Source organism: Orycteropus afer, unplaced genomic scaffold (genome assembly GCF_000298275.1).
Source record: "Orycteropus afer afer isolate SDZICR_OR568_19922 unplaced genomic scaffold, OryAfe1.0 scaffold00051, whole genome shotgun sequence".
NCBI classification, from domain to species: Eukaryota; Metazoa; Chordata; class Mammalia; order Tubulidentata; family Orycteropodidae; genus Orycteropus; species Orycteropus afer.
Genome location: NW_006921638.1, coordinates 4,153,258 through 4,173,801, shown reverse-complemented (window position 1 = coordinate 4,173,801; position 20,544 = coordinate 4,153,258). Strand labels below are relative to the sequence as shown.

The 20,544-nt window shown below is 40.5% G+C and overlaps 1 protein-coding gene across 1 annotated transcript in view; it reads right to left on the bottom strand.

Annotated features, from left to right (window-relative positions):
* Positions 1–20,544, bottom strand: part of NPAS3 (neuronal PAS domain protein 3) — a 1,311,878-nt gene that overhangs the window by 7,031 nt on the left and 1,284,303 nt on the right. The window contains exons 9-10 of the mRNA XM_007938532.1: positions 17,569–17,675; positions 132–279 (exon numbers count right to left, since the gene is read on the bottom strand). Coding sequence (XP_007936723.1) covers positions 132–279; positions 17,569–17,675 — 255 coding nt within the window. The remainder of the gene's footprint in view (positions 1–131; positions 280–17,568; positions 17,676–20,544) is intronic.

Sequence of the window (20,544 nt, the reverse complement as noted above, 5' to 3'; positions counted from 1 at the left end):
AGAAGAGCAGAATTTCCATGTAATTCTATACAAGATCTGCCAAATGACAACAGCCACAACATGTTAGTTATAAAATATGCAGCCCCATGGTTACTAGCAAAGACAGAAATGAAAAAGATTAGAAAGTATACCTAAGAAGATAATTCACCCAGATGATATTCTTCTCATTTGCGTTCTTGGCATTAATAGCTATGGTGGCACTAGACTGTATCCAAATGTATCCTCCATTCTTCTGCATCCAACGATAATACTTCGTCACACACTGACCCTTATTCAGCACTGGGGTAGGGGGAGGGGAGAAAACAAACAGAACAAAAGGCATTGTGTATTAAGACTGAGACCAGATGAATTTCATCTCTGCAAAACCTCAAATATAAAGATGGGAGGGCCCACCCCAGGCCACAGGTGCCCCTTGGTATGCTTAATGTCGAACGCCATTAGCAGGACAAATAAAATCAACAGATCAGGGAGCAGCAGCTCTGGAGTGGGGGTTACAACCATTTGAAGCAAGACTTTATTCCATTTTGGGCAGCGATGGTGTAAAAGGAAGAATAAAAGGACTACAAATCTTTTTGGCTCACAGAACACCTAATGTGGTGTGGATATTGTCTATGGGTTTGACGTCAGATGGTAAGAAAGGCAAATTCCTATCTGATTTATTCATAGCTCCAAGGTAGATGTCTGAGATTCGGGATATTTGAATGGTTTCGAAGATGCCTTACCCCTCTGTCTTTGATTATTTCACCTCAGTGCCAGCAATATCAACCAGCATACTTATACATCCGCTCCTTTTGATCTTGTCTCACAGAATTTATAGTCCGTGGATGAACTAAATTTCCATCGGTCAGTCAGGGGAAATTCTGGTGAGACTTTGCTGAAGGCTGGAACAAAATAAATCCCCCAACTGAGTCAGAGGGAAGCACTGGCCTAAGTGAGGCACAGAATTGACTTGGCTACAGCCAAACAGTATGACAGTTCCACACAGACTCTGAAATACGGCTCAGAATGAAGGAACAAGTAAAAACAATCAGTAATGTGAAACGGTACCATTAAATACCCACTAAAAGAGAGCTTTAAAATGCAGATATTAAAAATGATACTTTAACCAAAATCTTGCCAAGTTGAAAGTGATTTGATTTGTATCTGGGTACTCCTGAGCTAGTAAAAGGGGAATGTGCAGTAAATCATTCCCTGAAATAAAGTGCTATAGATGGGAATGCTTTAAAAGGATGCCGGAAATGTGCAAAACCTGTTATTACTTGGACACGTATGGCAGCAACTCGGGTGCACCCCAAAAGCTCACCAGCTATCTGGCCACTAGAGGGCAGTGTGCACTCATCTACAAGGCCCACTTTTGGCATGTCCTTGTCTCCGTCTGCTAAAATGAAAAACCTCTAACTGCTGTAATAAATTTGGCTAAATTAGCTGCTAAATGGTTATCTCAAGTAATATGTATTTGCATTAATCATCTTGCTCTAAACCAGAACAAGCCAGAGTCCTAAAGACGTAGTAAATTCATATTGTCCATTTAATTATGGCTAATAAGTGCTTCATATACAATAGTTTCATGAAGTACATTTTTATTTTTTTAATTTTTTTGGGGAGGGTTAGATGTGTAAAAGGAAGAAGTCACTTTGGCGCAAAGCAGTGTTTAAGGCTATTGAAGCTCTTCCTGTCGTGTACTGAACCGCCCTATTTGGCTTTGACCACCATCAAAAATCAGACCACAATATAGTATACCCATAAACATATAAAGTTTGATGCTTTTCTCTGAATTTCCTTTTTTTTCACAGTATCCTAAATAGATGGTTGTAAAAGTTAGTAATTGTGTCTTAACTATTGCTGGAAAAGCCTTGCTTTGATGAATATTTCAAATAGTGGCAAGTTCTTTTCTGAAATGATTCTTAAGGCCCGGAAATGTCATCTTCTGTTGGTGGGGAGGTTCTGCAGGTAGCATTGTGCTCTCCTTTTGTAGGCAATTGTAAGTTCTACCATTCTACATGCATGGCTTCCCAGGCTACAAAACTGCCTGGTGAAACTGAAAGCAGTAAAATACTAACTCTGCCATACTGTTCCTTCTGTCAAACCATTGTTGCATGCAACAAGATATGCTTTTATTCAAATCTTCTCAACCTGGTTAACAGAGGAAAGATGGATTATGTAATTCTGTCTACTATTTTCACAGAGAAAACTTAAAATACCTTACCAGTGGTTAGTGGTATAATTCTGTCCACATTGTGTCTGGAATAAAGAAAGATTTCAAATACAACTACTCCTCACTTACTGACATGGTTACGTTCCAAAGACAAGGTTGCTATGCAAAACGGGGCAATGTGAGAGTTGAGGGCTGCACCCTATCTTTGGCACCAGTTTCCCTCCCCTCTCCTCCATCACCCACTGCCTGTTGGGTGCCCCAGCACATGGGATGTGCATGGCTCGAAAGGAATCATAGTGGTTGGGGGTGGTGGGGGGGTGTTGCCTGCCACTTCCTACCACCTACCTTGGTAGGGACCCCACCTGTCCTCCACCTGCTGCCTCCTGCCACCTGCCCTGGGCGGGGACCCTGCTCATCCTCCTGTCCTGGTCCTGCTTGGCCCTGTTCCCTCTTGGTCCCTTCCTGATTCCCAGCAACCTCCGTGCACCTTTGGGCCCTTTCTTGACTTCCCCTGCCAGCCTGGGAACTTGGGTCATCCTGCTGTTGCCCTGCACCTTCTGTAGCCAGACTAGAATGTCACAGACAAATGGGAGAAGGCAGCCCATGGCCACTTGGCTACCTATGTGACCTGGCTGTCACCGAGCCTCCAGTATATCATTTGGAGTGGACCACAGAGGGTGCTCTGGGCCTGGCCACAGACCTGTGTGGGACCCAGACCATTGGAGGCCTGAAAATTTTTTCAAACTTGTAAATGCAAAATATCAGATAGTGAGATAGTCGATGATTGAGGAAAAGGTGTAGTTCTAGTATTGTCAATAAAGACAAAGAAACTCCGAAGTCCCTTTAAGAATCTCATGAAAAAAACACTGAGATGGAAGGCCAGATTAACCCAGACTGGCCAGGTATTCTGGACTGGATTTTGATCAAAAGCAGATCAAAAAAAGGGGCGGGGAAAAAAAATCCCAGAATACAAAGTATCTAAAACAAAACCAAATTTACTGCCATCAAGTCACACTGACCCTTTAGAACAGAGTAGAACTGCCCTGTAGGGTTTTCAAGGCTGTAAATCTTTACGGAAGCAGACTCCCTCATCTTTCTATGGCGGAGCAGCTGATGGTCAACCATTGCCCTTTTGGTTATTGGTTATAAGCCCAATGCTTTAACCATATGCCACCAGAGCTCCTATAGAAAGGCTCAATGTGAGAAAGGAATTATAAAGTCAAATTGGAATCTAGAGGAATCAACATCAAGATCATCTCCCCCTATTCCCGATAATACCCTTTCTCTTACTTAAAAGCAAACAAACTAAATCCAGTTCTAAGATGAATAACCAGAAGAGCATTTGCCTCCCTGGTAGTCTCCACGTGAGTGCTATGAAGGGGGCTGAAAGCTTATTTGCTTAAAAAAAAAAAAAAGATACTGATTTAAGGTGACATGACTTAAATCCATCTGTTTTCCTTAAGAAGGAAAATACTAATTTGTTAGGACCTATGAAAATATTAATAGTCTTTATAATGCAGGCACGGGGGGGGGGCAGCATCTGGCAAGGAGAGGACACCTACATGAAAGAGAGGCAGTTGTGAAAGGGTGAATGAGAAAGGGAGCCACTAAGGAATTCCTTGGGGAGCCAGGAGCTATTTGAGAACCATGGATTTACCATAGTTAATACTGAAAAAGTGGGATCGGGAACCCACCAAGGTCTGCTGAAGAGACAAGTTTGATCTAATCCATAGTTTTGCCTTGGGCTAGCCTGACAAACAGAATCCTTAAAAGGTAAACATCCTAACATGATCTTAGATCATGACTGTTTCCTTGGGATTAGTGTTTTCTGAATGACACCCCCACGTGTTAGAGGGAAGCTAGATAACTGAAGCGAAGGCACTGAATTAGCCCTCAGTCTAGCATGGAATGTTGACCGGCATATTGCCCAAGTTGCTCCTGTTTTTCAGGAGGTCCCATAAAAGAGGTCACAATGGAATTTCGCTTCTTTTAAAATGAACAAAGAGTAATTTTTGCTTGGGGCTCCAGAATATAAATTTATGACTTGGGATGAAGCTGCTTTCTTAAGAAAAAAAAAAAAAAAAAAGCATACTGGCAAATCAGTTGGATCATTCCAGCTGCGCCAGAGGCAGGGTCTGACAGCTTTTCCTGAGCTCATGTGGTCCTAATCAGCTCAAGAAGAAAAGCCAACTTGGTGCCAGTTTGAAAGAGATTTTTAGTTTGTAATAAATTAGAGAACTTGAAAAATACAAAAACTTTTTCAATTCTTTTTAATCCAGTGGCTGTTGTTTTATTTTGAAGTTTTAGCTTTAGGTAGCAGAGAGAAATGAGGCAATGTTTCTATCAATCTATTTTATAAATAGCCTTTGTATAGGGAACAACAGAAATAAACACAATATACATTATGTTAGGGAAGTCCTTAAGAATAGCTCATTCTCCCTTGCAAAAGGATAGACACTCATTGAATCAATGAGCTCAGGAGTAAATTCAAAACTGTGAGCACAAACCAGAAAGGGAGGGAAGCCGAGCGAGAAGCAATATGTATACGGACCGTATTTTTAATCTCAGGTCCATAATATGGTCACAGTATGTCTCACACATAACCTAGCATCTTCTCTTTGGTTTATCTCAAAGTTTACTTTCTGCTCTCCAAAATTTTTGTGTAGAACAGCTTGTGTGTCCCTCACTGAAGTCACTGACCACATGACAACATTTCTAGAATAAAGTTGTAAAGTTGCACTAATGATTATTATATAAGGAGCTCTGGTGGTGCATTGGCAAGGGCATTTGTCTGCCAACCAGAAGGTTAGTGGTTCAAATGCACCAGCTGTTCCGTGGGAGGAAGATGAAGCAATCTACTTCTGTAAAGATTTACAGCCTTGGAAACCAATGGAGTTTGCTATGAGTTGGAATCGACTCTATGGCAGTGGGGTTTGTTTGCTTTAATGATTACTATAGAAATGAGTTTTTATTCAAGCTTCCAAAAATATTTAAATGGCATTTGCTTAGATTTTGCAGAGTAAACATGAAGACAAAAGGGAAGGACAAATTCATATTTTTATGGGTTCACTTATAATCTTGAATGACTCCAAATATATTGGTGAATGCCTCTGCTACCACTTGAGAACATGGTCTTTTTCACTCTGAAGTAGAGGGTGTAACCAATTGCTTTTGCTTATTATTGCTCTAAGAGAAACCAAGAAGCTGTCACCAGTACTCCCCCCACCTCCCAAGCTAAAGGTGCCTTAAGATTTACAAACTGTGCTCTTGAGAGAACAGAGGTAACTCCACATTAGTGAGAAAAACACAACAGAAACAGACGGAAATCCTCCTGGTCGAACTGTTCCAGCTCTGCTTATCTGACAATTAGAAAACCATGAACAAAGTGTCCCACTGGCTCTTTGAATGAACACACTACCCACCCCTAACTATGAAGGGAGCTGCACATACAGTTCAATCAAGAGAAAATTATAGGGCGCTTACATTTGAGAACAAGCGACCTTTACATCAAATATATACTTCCCTCCTAAAATACTAGATGCTAAGTATTACTGAATTTCTTAAAAAAGTGTTACCTGGTCTCTTGGTTTGAGTTTAGTGGTTGGCATTCAAGAGAGGTACTGCTTGTAGAGAATAACTACTCTGAAATCTGGTTAATTATTATTATTATATTTTTTGCTGAAGCACACATCTATGGCTCTGCGCACAGTTACCAACAGAGGGATTTCAGTTTTCCTTGGGAAAACTTTGTCCACAGAAGTAGACTGATGACTGAAAGGACATAAAGGAAGTCAGTGTCTGTGGCAGGAACATAATTCTGTTAGTAAATCAAAACAAATCACAAGTTTGCCCTAAGAAATATGGAGAAAAAAGAGAACACGATCTCTTCCTGTTCGGCTGTTATACAAAATCAAAGCCAAAGATTCTAAATAGTCAGTTGTGTCTTAAAAAGAAGGAAGCAGTCTAATTCAGTTTGAAGAGGAGATGAAGAACGCATATTGAAAGAGGTCTTTTAGCAAAGTGTCTCACAAAAGGACATTTTAGTGGTTTGCATATGCATTAAAAAGCTGCAATACTTGGTGTATTCAGGTAAGTATAGAATAAATAGGAAATGGTGAGATCATCGGAGATTTCACACTTCACATTCACACAGCTGAACAAAGAGCTTCATTATCATCATGGCGATATGAGGCCTGCATCTGCAGGGCCATTCACCCCCTCCTTGAGGTACCTTCCTCAATGGCTGTGGAGGACAGGTGGAGAGCGGGTGCCTTCTGCTAGAAACTCAAAAGTGATTTTCGAATTCACCAAAGTGGTGTGTACATGCGTGTGTGTAAGGGGTGTATGTGTGCTAGAATCACACTTTCTACTTAATACCACAGTTGGGGGCTTAGCTGTAGCCACTGGTTTTCTTTCTACATTCACAAAACTGGCAGATAAAACATGAAAAAGAATACTGACTCTTTAATCTCTGCTTCTCCACCTAAGGCCCAAGGCAGACTGACAGGGAACTTCATTCTGGAAACAGGATTTTTTTTTTTTTTTTTTAAATTCTGGATTACTCTTTCCTCTGCTTTTGAAAACTGTGGGCTATAAGGGAATGAACCTGACATAGACTTAAAACAAGAACAAGTTTCTTTATCTAAAAAGTTATAGTCCTTGATGCTTAAAGGAAGGTCACTTTCAAAACCCACAGGAGAAACAGCATTATAGCCAGGAATTCGCATTAAGTGCTTTATTTACTTGAAATAGGGACAGTTGTTCATTTAGAACTGCTCCTGGGATCAGCTGAGGCTTTGATACTGGGCAGACTTGCCTATAGATTTTGTAATTAGTGAACTGGATGTCTTAAATAGCAGGCATTCACAAATTGGTTTTTAGGTTTTTTTTTTTTTTTTTGGTCAATCTATGTGTTGAGCAATATTTGGTAAATTTTAATGATATCTGATACTTAATGTGAGTTATAGGCATAAGGAGAGAAGACTTGTGGATGTTCTGTGAATGACTATGCATCATCTATGGATTTTCCCCCTAATACACTAATGACAGGCCCCGTTTGAACTGCTATCTGTGTGATTTATAACCTCTGAAGAGGTTTTTTTCCTATACCACTGCCAATTGATAGATTTTTATTAACTGTTAATATTGAATCATGCAGAAAAGTTTTCATTGATTTAGAACATGTCAATCTGTTACCTTTAAAAAATAAATTTCCCTTCTCTTCATGATAATGCACTGGATTGGAGACCAAGGCTTTTAAATGCTGATGGTATCACTCTCTGGGACAAAGAAGAATCAAATGGTTGGCACAATTGACATCTAGATGTCAGATTTTTTTCAAGCTGTTTTCAGTCCAACCCGGCAGTTTTAGTACCACTCATTCCTGCCCTTTCAACCTAAAACAGGTAAGGACTGAGTATTTTTTACCCTTGGTATGTGTGTACACATGTATGCACGTGTGCGTGTGTGTATGTATTTGCTATGTAAAAGAGAAGCAGTGAACACCTGAGCTTGGCATTAAGAAAGATTTATGGCTGTGAAATTAGGGAAATGATGGATTCATTCACTCATTCAGTAAATATTTTTTGAGTATGTACTCTATGCAGGCACTGGGGGATAGCACAGTGAGCAAAATCTGTCACGGACCTGCCCTCATATATTAGTCTTAATTAGTCATGGTAATTCCATTCCTTTTGCCAGGGTTTGGTCTGGAATATGTTCAATGAGACCTCCCTACTGTGGGAGGTTTTTGAAAGAGTTTTCTTCATTTTGAATATAGAGATTAACTTCTACTTGTCTTTGAATGGAAGAGAGATTCTTATCAATCCTTTTACCAACAAACTCAAAAGTACAACAGTGATGGTTGGTATGGAAAGTGGTATGTAGGTCTATGTAAGCACAGGGATCTGACCTAAGCTGGGTGAGTAGCATAGTGGCTAAGGCACTTGACTGCTAACCAGAAGGCTGGCTGTTCAAACCCACCAGCCACTCCTCGGAAGGAAGATGGGGCAATCTACTTCCGTAGTGATACTGCCTGGGAAACTGTGGTGTAGTAAATTACTTAGTGTGGCTTTTCTACCCATAAGTCTTTGTAAACTCCAAGGTGGGATTTTCTATGAGCAACTGAGAAGCTCCTGATTGCTGAAGTTGTCCACCTGGAGTCTTTCTGTTGGGAGTGGCACAAAACAATGTTCTGGGAGGTGTCCACTCTCTCTCAAGTGCTTAGAGTTCTGATACTATGATTGGCTAGTTTGGCCACTCTGCCGGGCTCAAAAGGAGGCGGCCTAGAGGCAGAACTCTCTCTGACTGTTGGTTGAGGAAGACGTACTGTTGAAAGAGACACGTGCTGCTGGGAAAGAGACGCAAGAGACACGCATTGCTGAGTGAGACACCGAGGGACCAGCGCTGCTGGAAAGAGACTGTGAGAGACTGTTGGCTGAGGGACGATGGGCTGGGAGAGAGGCTGAGCATTTTTCCTGAACTTGAATTGTAGCCTGTGGTGCTTCCCTAATAAACCCCATAATCTGTGAGCTGTGTGTGGCCACTGCAGCGAATTAGCGAACCCAGGAGAGAGGTGGTGGGTGCTTTGGGAGGAATGGTTGGAGAAAGGGCTGGAGGGAGGCAGCATGTCTGGCCTGGCAGGAATAGGCCTTGGGCTACTGATGATGACTCTGTCTTCCTCTTGTGGGATTAGAGGAGGTCAGAACATGTGGCCTCCCTGACGTTTTTGCAGAAACCCAAGGAGGGGTCCCTATGAGTTGGGTTTGACTCATCGGCACATAACAACAACAACAACTAGGAGAATTGAGAGAAATAGTGTATTGAAGGAGATTAAGCTGTTAGGATGTAGGGTGAACTCAAGATTTATGTCTCTGGTGGACACTGTGTTCTTATAGTTATTTCACGAAGTCCATAAAAATAAATATATAAGTAGTTTTCACATACATATTTATACAAAAACTGGTGTTCCATAAAACCAGGAATATTTAAAAGAGCTTACACAGATTCCATTTGTTCATCTGCTGTGTAAATTTTTAGAAATCCAAGAAGTTTGTTGTGAAAATATTACAGATTTTCCCATTATTAATTCAGTTAAACAGCTATTCTGCCACTTCCTTCTGGATAACAGAACTCTCTAATTTGGAATTGATGTTGGGATGTTAGGTTAAAATAGATTACTTAGAAATACAGTTTTTGTTTTGTTATTTTTATCTTATTGTGCCTTTATAAGAGCAATGGATTATTTTGTCACCAGTATCAGATTTTTTTTTGTTGTTGTTTAAAACTATAAGAATAAACTAAAAAATCAAACTCACTGCCACTGAGTTGACTCCGACTCATAGTGACCCCTCCTTGGGTTCTGAGGCGATTGTTGTTGTTATGTACCGTCGAGTTGGACCCGACTCACAGTGACCCCTCCTTGGGTTTCCGAGGCAGTATCACTATGGAAATAGATTGCCCCATGTTCCTTCTGAAGAGTGGCTGGTGGGTTTGAACCACCAGCCTTCTGATTAGCAATCAAGTGCCTTAGGCACTATGCTACCAGAGCTCCTACCCAGTCTTCCTTCCAAGAAGCGGCTGGTGGGTTTGAACCACGAGCCTTCTGGTTAGCAGTCAAATGCCTTAGACATTATGCCACCAGAGCTCCTCAACTATAAGAATAGTAGCTATTAATTGAACTAGTAATAAGAGAAAGTCCAAGAATCCAGGTTAGAATTGAATTAGAATATTTCAGTCACATCAAAGTTTTGGATTACTCCCTGGGTAGAGAGAAAAGATCATGTGTTTTTGTATTCCATGTCCTTCTTCTAAGCCTGGAATGTGCTTAACATGCCTCCATGTCTCCTGCCTTCTTGGATTCTTGCCATCCTCTTTCAAGGTCTAGGAAAGAAGTGCCCTCTCTGTTCTTTTTCTTCCATTCTCACTTTGGTTTCCTAAACATCTAGGATTTCTGTGTTTTGTTTGTACATCATAATAGTTCCCGTGTTATTCCACCTTTTCAGAATTAACTGTTTTCTTTACCAGTCTATAAGCTACTTGAAGGCAGAGATGATATTTTAATTATTTTTGAAATCTCAAAGGAATGGGAGCTCTGGTAGCATAGTGCCTAAGGCACTTGACTGCTTACCAGAAGGCTGGCCGTTCAAATCCACCAGCCATTCGTCTGAAGAAAGATGGGGCAATCTACTTCCCTATTGATAATGCCTTGGAAAGCCAAGGAGGGGGAGCTATGAGTCAGGTCTGACTCGATGGCACATAACATACAACAACAACAATTGGAGAGGAGCGTGAAATCCTTTAAGTGGTTAGTCAATTTGTATTTACTATTTACTCCATGTAAAATGATGTCTTCTAAATCCTATTATACAGGCATATCTTATCTTATTGTGCTTCAGTTTATTGTACTTCACAGATACTGCATTTTTTTTGCAAATTGAAGGTTTGTGGCAACCTTGTGTCAAGCAAATCCATTGGTGCCATTTTTCCAACAGTATACACTCGCATTATGTCTCCGTGTCACATTTTGGTAATTTTCACAATATTCCAAACTTTTTCATAATGTTATCACACACTTAATATTCTATAATATAGTACAAACATAATCTTTAGATACACTGGGAGACCAAAAATTCGTGACTTGTTTTATTGCAATATTCGCTTTATTGCAGCAATCTGGAACCAAACCTACAATATCTACAAGGGATGCCTGCAGCCACTACTTCTCAAATTTTAACATTAGTCAGCTGAATTTTAGTCAGCTTGGGATCTTACTAATTGCAGTTTCTGATTCAGGAAGTCTGGGGTAGGCCTGAGATTCTGCATTTCTATGAAATCAGGGGATGCTAATATTGCTGGTGCATGGATTACTGTATTTTATGCAAACAACATGCACGTTATAAGTTTTTGCATACTGTGCAAACCGCTGTTATTTGCATAAGCATGGTATACCTTTCTTTCTTTCTTTTTTTTTTTTTTTTACATGTTGATGACTTCAATTTCAATTTCTTTTTTTCTGTCCAACAGATTTAATGTCAAGTCTTCATCTTGGTGCTTATTGATGCTGAGGTTTGGTTCCCTTTAGCAGAAACTCACCACTCTACTCTCAAGTTTCTAAAGCATCTCCTCTCCTAGGAGGATTCCTTCCCTGCTCTACAAACCACTTTCTCCAGTGCAGGAAGAAATCACTTTTTCAGCCCTGGATGCAGCCCTCACCAAAGTGGCTAACTTCAGCCCGGGAGGTGTGCGGGTCTGCAGAGCCTGGGCTGCATAAGCTGCACTTGGACCATTTGAATCTCCTGCCTTCCTGGACATCCGCAGGCAGGGCATGAAAGCCATGGGTGCAGAGGGATTGCCTATCACCCACCTGGGTGACACTAGGTCTGACTGGCCACCCAGGGACCCCATACTTGCATCACCCTGCTGCCCAACTTCATATGGTGCTGGCACCATGAGACCCAAGTGTGTGTGAGCAATGGCCCCCACCTTCCCAACCCTACACCCATCTCTGGTGCAATGTCCTTGGATGTAAGATGACTATAAGCAACTTCACCACCCTCTGGCCCAGCCACAAACTGTCCCAGAGCAAATGCACAGTTTTGTTTATTTTCCAATTATCAGGGTAGTACCAAACTCAATCTATGACTTCTACCTTTATTATACAAATATGATCAAAAGTTACATTTTTGGATCATTGAAAGCGTGAATGAGGCTGAAATTCATTTTTGAAAATGTCATAAGACATGTAAGTTGTATGCATGGGCGCACTATGCCAGAACCTTTTAACATAATTTTGTTATTTCCTCCCATTACATATGTGTGCGTGTCATTTATGTGGGTGTGCTACTTGTGAAAAAATACAGTATCCTTTGAGTGGCAACTACTCAGCTGGTAGTTAGGCCCTCTTCCCGATCTCTATTCTCTTGGACTTCCCAAGCCGAAATTGGCACTTGCCATAAAAACACATGCGAAACCCCCCCCCCCCAAAAAACCATAAAATAAATAGTACTAATTCATTCTTGCATACTAAACTGACTTTATCTTGTCTCTGTGTGACAGACTTCTTAGTTAATGGCCAGGCACATGCTGCAAGCCGACTCGGCTTCCGAAGAAAGGCAGGCTTGGTGGCTCTTACGTGCATTTCCTTTCGTGGGAATTTTCATATTCATACAGAAGAAGTAGAAAAACTCATTTGCTTTGGGAAAAAGTCCAGTCAGTGACTAGGTTGCAGCTAAATTGCCAAAGACCGAGCCGTGAAGAAAAGCTATGACCAGAGAAAAGAACAAAAAAATCCCCTGTGCTTTCTGCATTTGGCCCACCCATCAAACTTTATACCTTCTCCGCTTCCTTTGCATGCAGTTTCCTTTACTGTGAGCAATGGCTGCGTATACCCAAATCAACAATTAAATTCCCCCTTTGTTTGTGTGGCAGATGACAAATGCATGGAGGACATCTTGTGTTGCCTAGGCAGGCAGGGCACTTACTTTGATTGATGCTCGGTTGTGGAAAAAAATGAGCTGGGAAGGAATTACAATGGAGGGCCCGCAGACTGGAAGGGGATATACTAATTAGTCCTACATTAAGCAGTCAGCTTGCATTTGGCGATGAGGCGCCTTCAGGAGGGAAGCATAGGGGTTATTGATGCAAAACAGCATGGAATGCATTATACCAGGTAGCTGTATATTAGTTTTGTTAGGAAGCATATAAGTTTGTGATGAAGCTATGAACACTTAGGTTAAAATATATATAATTTTTTTAAAAAAAGAACACTCTTAGACATGTTAGGTGGGCCCTGATTTTTTAATTGCACATGATCCTGTGGAAAATCTGGAAGGTCCTTCCTATTTTTGAAATCACTCTTCCAGTTTCACTATCCCAGGCAAACATTCTGTTGTTGGGTTGCTAGGTGCAGTCAAGTCACTTTCAACTCTTCGTGACCCCATGTGACAGAATAGAACTGCCCTATTAGCTTTTCTAGGCTGTAATCTTCACAGGAGCAGACTGCCAGGTCTTTCTCCCACAGAGCTCCTGGGTGAATTTGAACCATCAATCTTTTGGTTAGCAGCTAAGTGCTTAACTACCAAACCATGAGGGGTTCTTGGACAAGGTTCTAGAAAGGGAAAACTGCACCACATCTATACTGTCTGGCTCCTTTTCTCCAAAACCCCACTAAAACCAAACCAAATCAAACCCACTGCCATCAAGTCGATTCTGACCCACAGCAACCCCCATTGGGTTTCTAAGGTGGTAAATCTTTACGGAAGTATATTGCCCTATTTTCCTTCCATGGAGTGGCTGGTGGGTTTGAATCCAGCCTTCTGGTTAGCAGTCAAATGCCTCCTTAGGCACTACACCACTAGAGCTCCTTTTAAAACCCCACAGTTCCAAAAAAATTAGGCCTTGCTCTTGGAAGTTTCCTTCTGGCCACTCTATGGGGTTTTTTAAAGTTGTTGCTGATTTGACACTGAATACAAAACCAAACCAAACTCACTGCTATCGAGTCAATTTCGACTCATAGCGACCCCTCCTTGGGTTTCTGAGGCGGTATCACTACAGAAGTAGATTGCCCAACTTTCTTTCTGAAGACAAATTCAGTTTCTTCTTTGGGATGGATTAAATGGAAATAAAAGAAAATGCAAAGCATGTATCTGTCTGGCTTAGCATTTGTGGTTTGCCCTTTTATTTTTCTGGCTACAGGCAGAGATAGAGTGGTAAATGGTTGTGCTGAAACCTCTCTCATAACTCAGGATTGACAGACACTCCAGGTAACTGAAGAGAGACATGACTGATATTCTCAAGGCCAATACCTCCTGAGCAATGGAGAACTGAAGGATGAGGAAGAGGCAAAGATGCTCAAATAATTATTAATAGGAGTGGTTAAAAATTCAAATGCTGAAATGTTCATTTGGTTAATTTCATTTGGTTAATTCCTAAAGAATCAGTGATGTGAGACTCTATGACCACCATGCGGTAGCTTAATGAGGAAGAAATCACAGAAGTCTTTGGTCACAGTGTAAAAGAAGGGGCACTAAAACTCCCTTGGTTTTAGAGTCCCAGAATAATTTCATTAACCCTTCACATTGGCCTAGATGATCTAATTCTCAGTGATTCTTTATGCTGATACACAATGCATTATGGGGCATCTCATGTTAACCTAATAGGAAAGTAGATGCTGCAGGGTTCCTGATTCAACTTATCAGAATTGTCAAAGCCTGGTACAGCTGACATCCCTTTTTTCTTATTCTACAGCAGTGTTATTTATACACTTACAGATGCCTATGCTGGAGAAATAGATACAAGTGGTCGAGATAGTATTTTTAATTAGCAAAGGCTACTGAGTATTTTAGTTTTATCCATGTATTGGAGCATAAGACATATACCAAAACATCAGAAATCTCCTTAGATGACTAAAACCTGTCTTTCATGTACATGATGAGGAATTGTGCCAATAGCTCTAGGAAGAAAAGCTAAATAGTTAATGTGGTTTATTTTTAACCATTCTTTTGTTTTAGAATTCTATCTTATTCCTGAACTGGTTCTATATCACCATGACCTTTTCCTGCCAAGAAGGCACAGTTGAGGCATCCTTCAGTAATAGCCTAGGGCTTTGGACAAGTAAGATTCTGTGCTGGCTTTTTGCCTTTCCATCCAATGTTTATACAACCAAGACTTAATACATGCTCTGTCATTTTGTTACTGGGCTGGCTTTGGTTTGAGAATTAGGTAAACATAATACATTCCATCACACACTTTTAGGCTCAATCTTAATTTATAATGATGTTAATGTTTATTGTACAAAGTGAGATGCATTCATATATTTTAGCATTTTATTTCAGTCACAGAATGCAAAAGCTGACATTGGAATCAGTTTGATTTTTTTTTTTTGGTGATTGAAGATATTAAGCACATAAGAACGTTGAAATTTCAATCTGATTAGGATCAAAATTCCTCAGGATCAAAACACTTCTTTTCCTCCCCCTACAGTTTTGCTAATTGTGTGCTACTTGACATTGCGGAGTTATTCCACAGCATGATAACTAAATCTGTGAAGTGTATTTTACTGTGCAGAATTATCAGCTCATTCTATTTGTTTTTCATGTGTTTAAGGTTATTAAAAGAACTCCAAATTAGAAGTCATGAGTATGAGTTAAAGGAGTGAACTCCTTGTTTGTGGGCTAAATCATAAAGCAATAGCCAGTATGTCTATATGAAGTAATGAAAAAAAAAAAGCACAGATTTGAAAGCCTACTTCTTTGTTTATTAGTTGGCAAGATACCAGAAAAATTAGGAGAACAGCACAATAGTGAACGGCAGAGCAGTTCATTCTGGCTACAGAAAATGAGATAAAGTAGATCGGAAAGAATGGCATCAAACATATTTGTTGGAGACCTTTGCTTTATAGGAAGAAATGAACTGCCCCAGCTCACTGTTCCTGAGGAATTGTGTTTCTTCGAGCTGTAAATCAAATCCCAGAGAGATAGCATGGTGTTTTCCAAGTAATAGCTGAGGATGACAAGGATTTTTTTTTTTTTTTTTTTTGTCAATATTAAATTTCTGAATTCAGACCTCAATTAAAATTCCAAAATGAAAAAGCAGCACTCCCCCCCACACACCCACACATGCTGTATGACAGTGTTTTACAAATAATATATTATTTTTAAGTCTGTATCTCTGGCTTATATTTGTCCAGACATATATCCATGTCTTCTTGCAAAGGTCCTGACTTTTCCCATTTCCTGTGAATTCCCAGCTACAAATAACCTGATTTTCTCCTCAGGAAACAGCATCAATTTTTATTTCAATTAAATGATGAGCCATCTGCTTCCATGATACAGGACACCTATTCATTCTTAGCAACAAGTGTGTTCCCTAAATCTTTGATGCACAATTTCAGACATGCGCTCACTGCTGGGAATGGAATCTGCTGGAGAGTAGCCCTGCAGACAGACTCTTCCCAAAGCCATAGTATACACACAACTAGACACTAAACATGGTTCCATGACAGTGTTCTAATGCAGGGTAAAAACAGTACAAGATGCTCATGCTCTGAAACTTTGGCTAGTTTACTGTCCGTCCACTATGTTTTTGAAGACCCAAGTTTGAAATGAGCAAACAATTGCAAAGGGCAGTATAGATCTGAAAACTCTTTGCTATGGCAAGGAAACAGAGAACAGATGAATATAAAAGCCACCTGGTAGAGTTTCAGGAGCTCTGGTGGCATAGTGCCTAAGGCATCTGACTGTTAACCAGAAGGCTGGCGGTTCAAATCCACCAGCCACTCCTTGGAAGGAAGGTTGGGCAATCTACTACTTCCGTAGTGATACCACCTCAGAAACCCAAGGAGGGGTTGCTATGAGTCGAAATCAACTCGACAACAGTGAGTTGTTTTTTTTTTTTTTTTTTTTTTGTAGAGTTTCATTATAAAGTACTTCATCTTCAAGCTATACCATTTTATTTGTGATATTTCATATGCATGTACATCCAGGGCTCAGAATTGGGTTTAGAATCTTTTAGAAACCTAGTTAGCCAGGGCCCTTATCTTTCAAGAAGACTCTGCTGAATGGTCATAAAAAAGATGAGGGCACCCTCTTCCTAAGTGGCTCACCAAATGAATGCCTTTTGCCTTAAGGGATAGTCAGACCCCTCCCATGCACAGCATGAAACAGGCCCGCTGACTCTGCTGAGGGAAAATCTGCATTAGGACATGGGAATGCAAGTTACTGTCTAGACCCTGCCAGAAGCAGACCCCTGCTGCTCTGTCCTTACATGCCACAGAAGGTGCTTTGGAATGAAGTCTGTGATCAGGAGATGGGGCCAGACTCAAAGATCTGAAATAAGTTTCTCTTCCCCAGGAGTCAGGGCATGGAGGTACCTCTTCCTCTCTTTCCAGATCACAGTGAAAGGACACTGCCTTTGAGAGCTACTGTGCTCAGAGGGCTGTGGTGATTTCCACAAAATGTGCTCTGCCCCTATCCCTTGGGCTTCACCCCAGCCCCAGTTTTGTGGCTAGTCAAGTAGGAATTTTTTTTAGAGGCTCTGGCCTATGTGAACTTGTCTTCTCTCCATATATGTTTTGAAACTGAGACAAAAGATTTCAGAGTTGAAGTTGCTCTCTAGAAAATGAAAGGGTCAGACAGAACTTAAGACAAAGGTCCCCTACCACTTCATGGGAGAGAGAGCATAAGAGATCACGAAATTCAGAGTGAGCACCTAAAGAGCCAGCAATTTCTCTGGGCCTGAGGTCCAACTTTCAATGTAACACAAGTTGAAGTGATTGATGTTTCACTCTTTCTTACCGCATGCTGACGGTCATTTCAAACATACACAGGAGGAACTCGGAAACACCAGCACTACACTCAGACAAACAGAGAGAGACACACCAACCTGGGTTATACCCACACCCACGAGGGACTTACGGTCCAAGTGACTGTGCCTGATGCCCTCGACATCTTCAGCATGGATGAAGTGGTAGCATCTCTTCCCTACAACGTCTACAGGGGTCAGATCCATGTAATCGCTAATCCTACAAAGAAAAAAGCACAGGCTGGATTCAGAAAGGAGGAAAATACAGAAATGATCAAAAGACTTAGAAACAAACCTACAGACACATTATCATTATACCAGGGTAACTGCGAGGACGTGGCACTTTGAGGGAAACCTTTTATAGATAAGATTATTTCTTCAATGCATAACAGACTTTTTTAAAAGTAGGAAATGTGTTAGATCAAGCAATCGTGTTGAAATAACTGCATAGGATTTTCTTTCTCTTTTTTTTTGGCATAAGAATACACGTTTAGACAATATAACTCCATAAAATTATTGAGAATCAGTAGCAGTGCAAGATCCTCATTTGAGGCCAAGATAATTCAAGGTTACATAATAAAATAAAAACATGTTATGTTTATACCAAATGATTAGAGACACCTTTCATTTAAACAGATTGGTCTTCTATTGGGTATTTCCATGAAAAAGAGCTTCAACTGCTTCTTGGCACAAAGTCCAAATTGGCATTTCAAGGGATATAATTTAAATGCTGAGACATACAGATGCCTGGGGGTATAATCTTTTTCAGTCTTAGTCATTTGGGAGCTCCGCTTTCACTCCTGGTCCTTTTAACTGGTACTTTGTGGTGGATTCCACACAGAAACTTTTAAACCATTTCAGCAGCTCTTCCAGGCTTGTGCTCCGACAGTACGTGTGTGTAAGCCTCTGTCATTGATTGTCCAGATGTCAATGTCCTCAGGCAGGAGCACAGAAAAATAGAACAGAAATGGGAAAACATGTTGGGGGACTCAGCCTGGTTTACTTACACAAACACCTCAAAATGCTCCTCCCTGCCCCAGTGCAGATTCATTTTGGTCAATCCAAGATAGAATATATTTTTAAATTTAATTTATTCCCTTTATTGTTCTTTTGATAATTTATGATCTACTTCAACATGAAGTGGATCTTTAGAAATGACACTTTTAAGAAACATGTGAGACCATTCTTGAGGAGTTAGGCCAAGCCCTCAAAGCAGGGAAATAAGAAACAAAAATGAAATCATATGGAATACTCAGTGAGTGAATTTTTCAGCGTCTAGCAATTTAATTAGTTTTTGGCATAAGACTTTTTGGCAAAACTAGAATTCTTGGTAAGATAAGACTAATTGGGGAAATAAAAAGGAGTGTTTTTTTTTTTAATGATTCCAGGGTTCTCTGGTACAAAAACAGATTAGTTGGTGTTTTCCTAAAACCATTAGCTGTTTTCCAAGAACAGTTTACACCCCCTTTCTGGGATGTCATTAAAAGACTCTCATTGGTGTTTCTGAAATTTGCCAGCTCCTCTGAAAGCATCTGATGTCTGCTTTGCCCGAGGCCGTCCTGGGGAAGCCAGAGGAGAAGAATGGTCTGCAGAGGCCAGGAGGGAGCTGTAGTTTCCAGCTAACAATTCCCTAATTAAATAATAAACCCTGAGAAAAAGCCACTCTGGTCTTTAGGGGAAGACATTTCTTTAGTTTATTCTCTATTTGAATTAAATCCTTCAAAACGATTTCCCGAAGTCCCTCTATGTGCCACTGCCTGCTGCCATGATGAACATGACCAGCTCAGTGTTCAAGGATCTCTTACTATATGTGTAACACGAAAGCACCGGAGCTGTCCAATGACCTATATCAGGATTAGAATCCTGACGGCATCCTTTCCTCTGAGTCTCAGTTTCCTTATCTGTGAAACAACCTAGGGGGCTGGGGAGAGGATTCCTGAATGAAATGAAATGAATTTAGCATAGCGCCTGGCACACAGTATGCTTTTCTGTTGGATCAAATATGCAATTACCTTTAATACAGGTCTTTTTCATAATTACTATCATCTTCAGTTGGGAAATAATGCTGTATTGTATAGGCTAATAAGGGGTTGTGGAAAGCTTTTTTTTTTTTTTTTTTTCCTAAACGGGAAGGAAAAAGCTAAAAGCGGGTCACAGAAATGATCTCAATTACTAGAGTGGCACCCATAAGGCACTTAAGTCCATGGAGCTCATCAAAAGAAGTAATCAATCTGTGATCATAGGAACAAAAATTAAGCACTGGTTTTTGGTCAGGATTATTATTGGGAGTAAGGTAAATATGATGAGCCTCTGTTTTTTGGAGGAAGTGGGGCTGGTAAATTTAAATCAAGGAAGTTGACATTTCCTGAGCTTTGAAAAATCTTAGTTTTCTAAATACTAGAAACTATGTTTTCAAAGAAGAAAAGCTACAGTTCATTCTTTGACCCTTACATGTGTTCCCTGGGTTGGAGTTCTTTCTCTAGCATGCCACGTTATTTTAGTCAGAGAATAAACTGCTTTGCTGGCAATAATGGGTTAATATGCATGAAAGGTCCCCTCAGAGGTTATTCTGTTGGTTCTCTGACATTCAGCCAGACTTCTGAAGAAAAATAAGAGACAAGGAATCCAGGAAGAGATACCATAGGATGTGGCTAGGTACATGGGCTGTTAAATCCCACAGATTTGGGCTTGAATCTTGGCCCCAAATAAGCCACTTAACCTTTTCCTGTAAACTGAAGTTGTGTGAGGGTGATGGAAACAGTACAAGCATCTATTTCACAGAACTGGTGGGAAGCTTAAATGAGATGGTTCCGACAAGGTGCTCAGCATATCATTTAGCACTTAGCAAGTGTTCAATAAAAGCTAGCTATTATTATTATTATTATTGAAGGAGCTCTGGTGATACAGTGGTTAAGGCATTTGGCTGTTAACCAAAAGGTTGGTGGTTCGAACCCACCAGCTACTCTACAGAAGAAAGATGAGGCAGTCTGCTTCTGTAAAGATTTACAGCCTTGGAAACCCAACTCTATGAGTTGAAATTGATAGGATGGCAGTGAGTTTGGTTTTATTATTATTATTAGGGGTCCCTG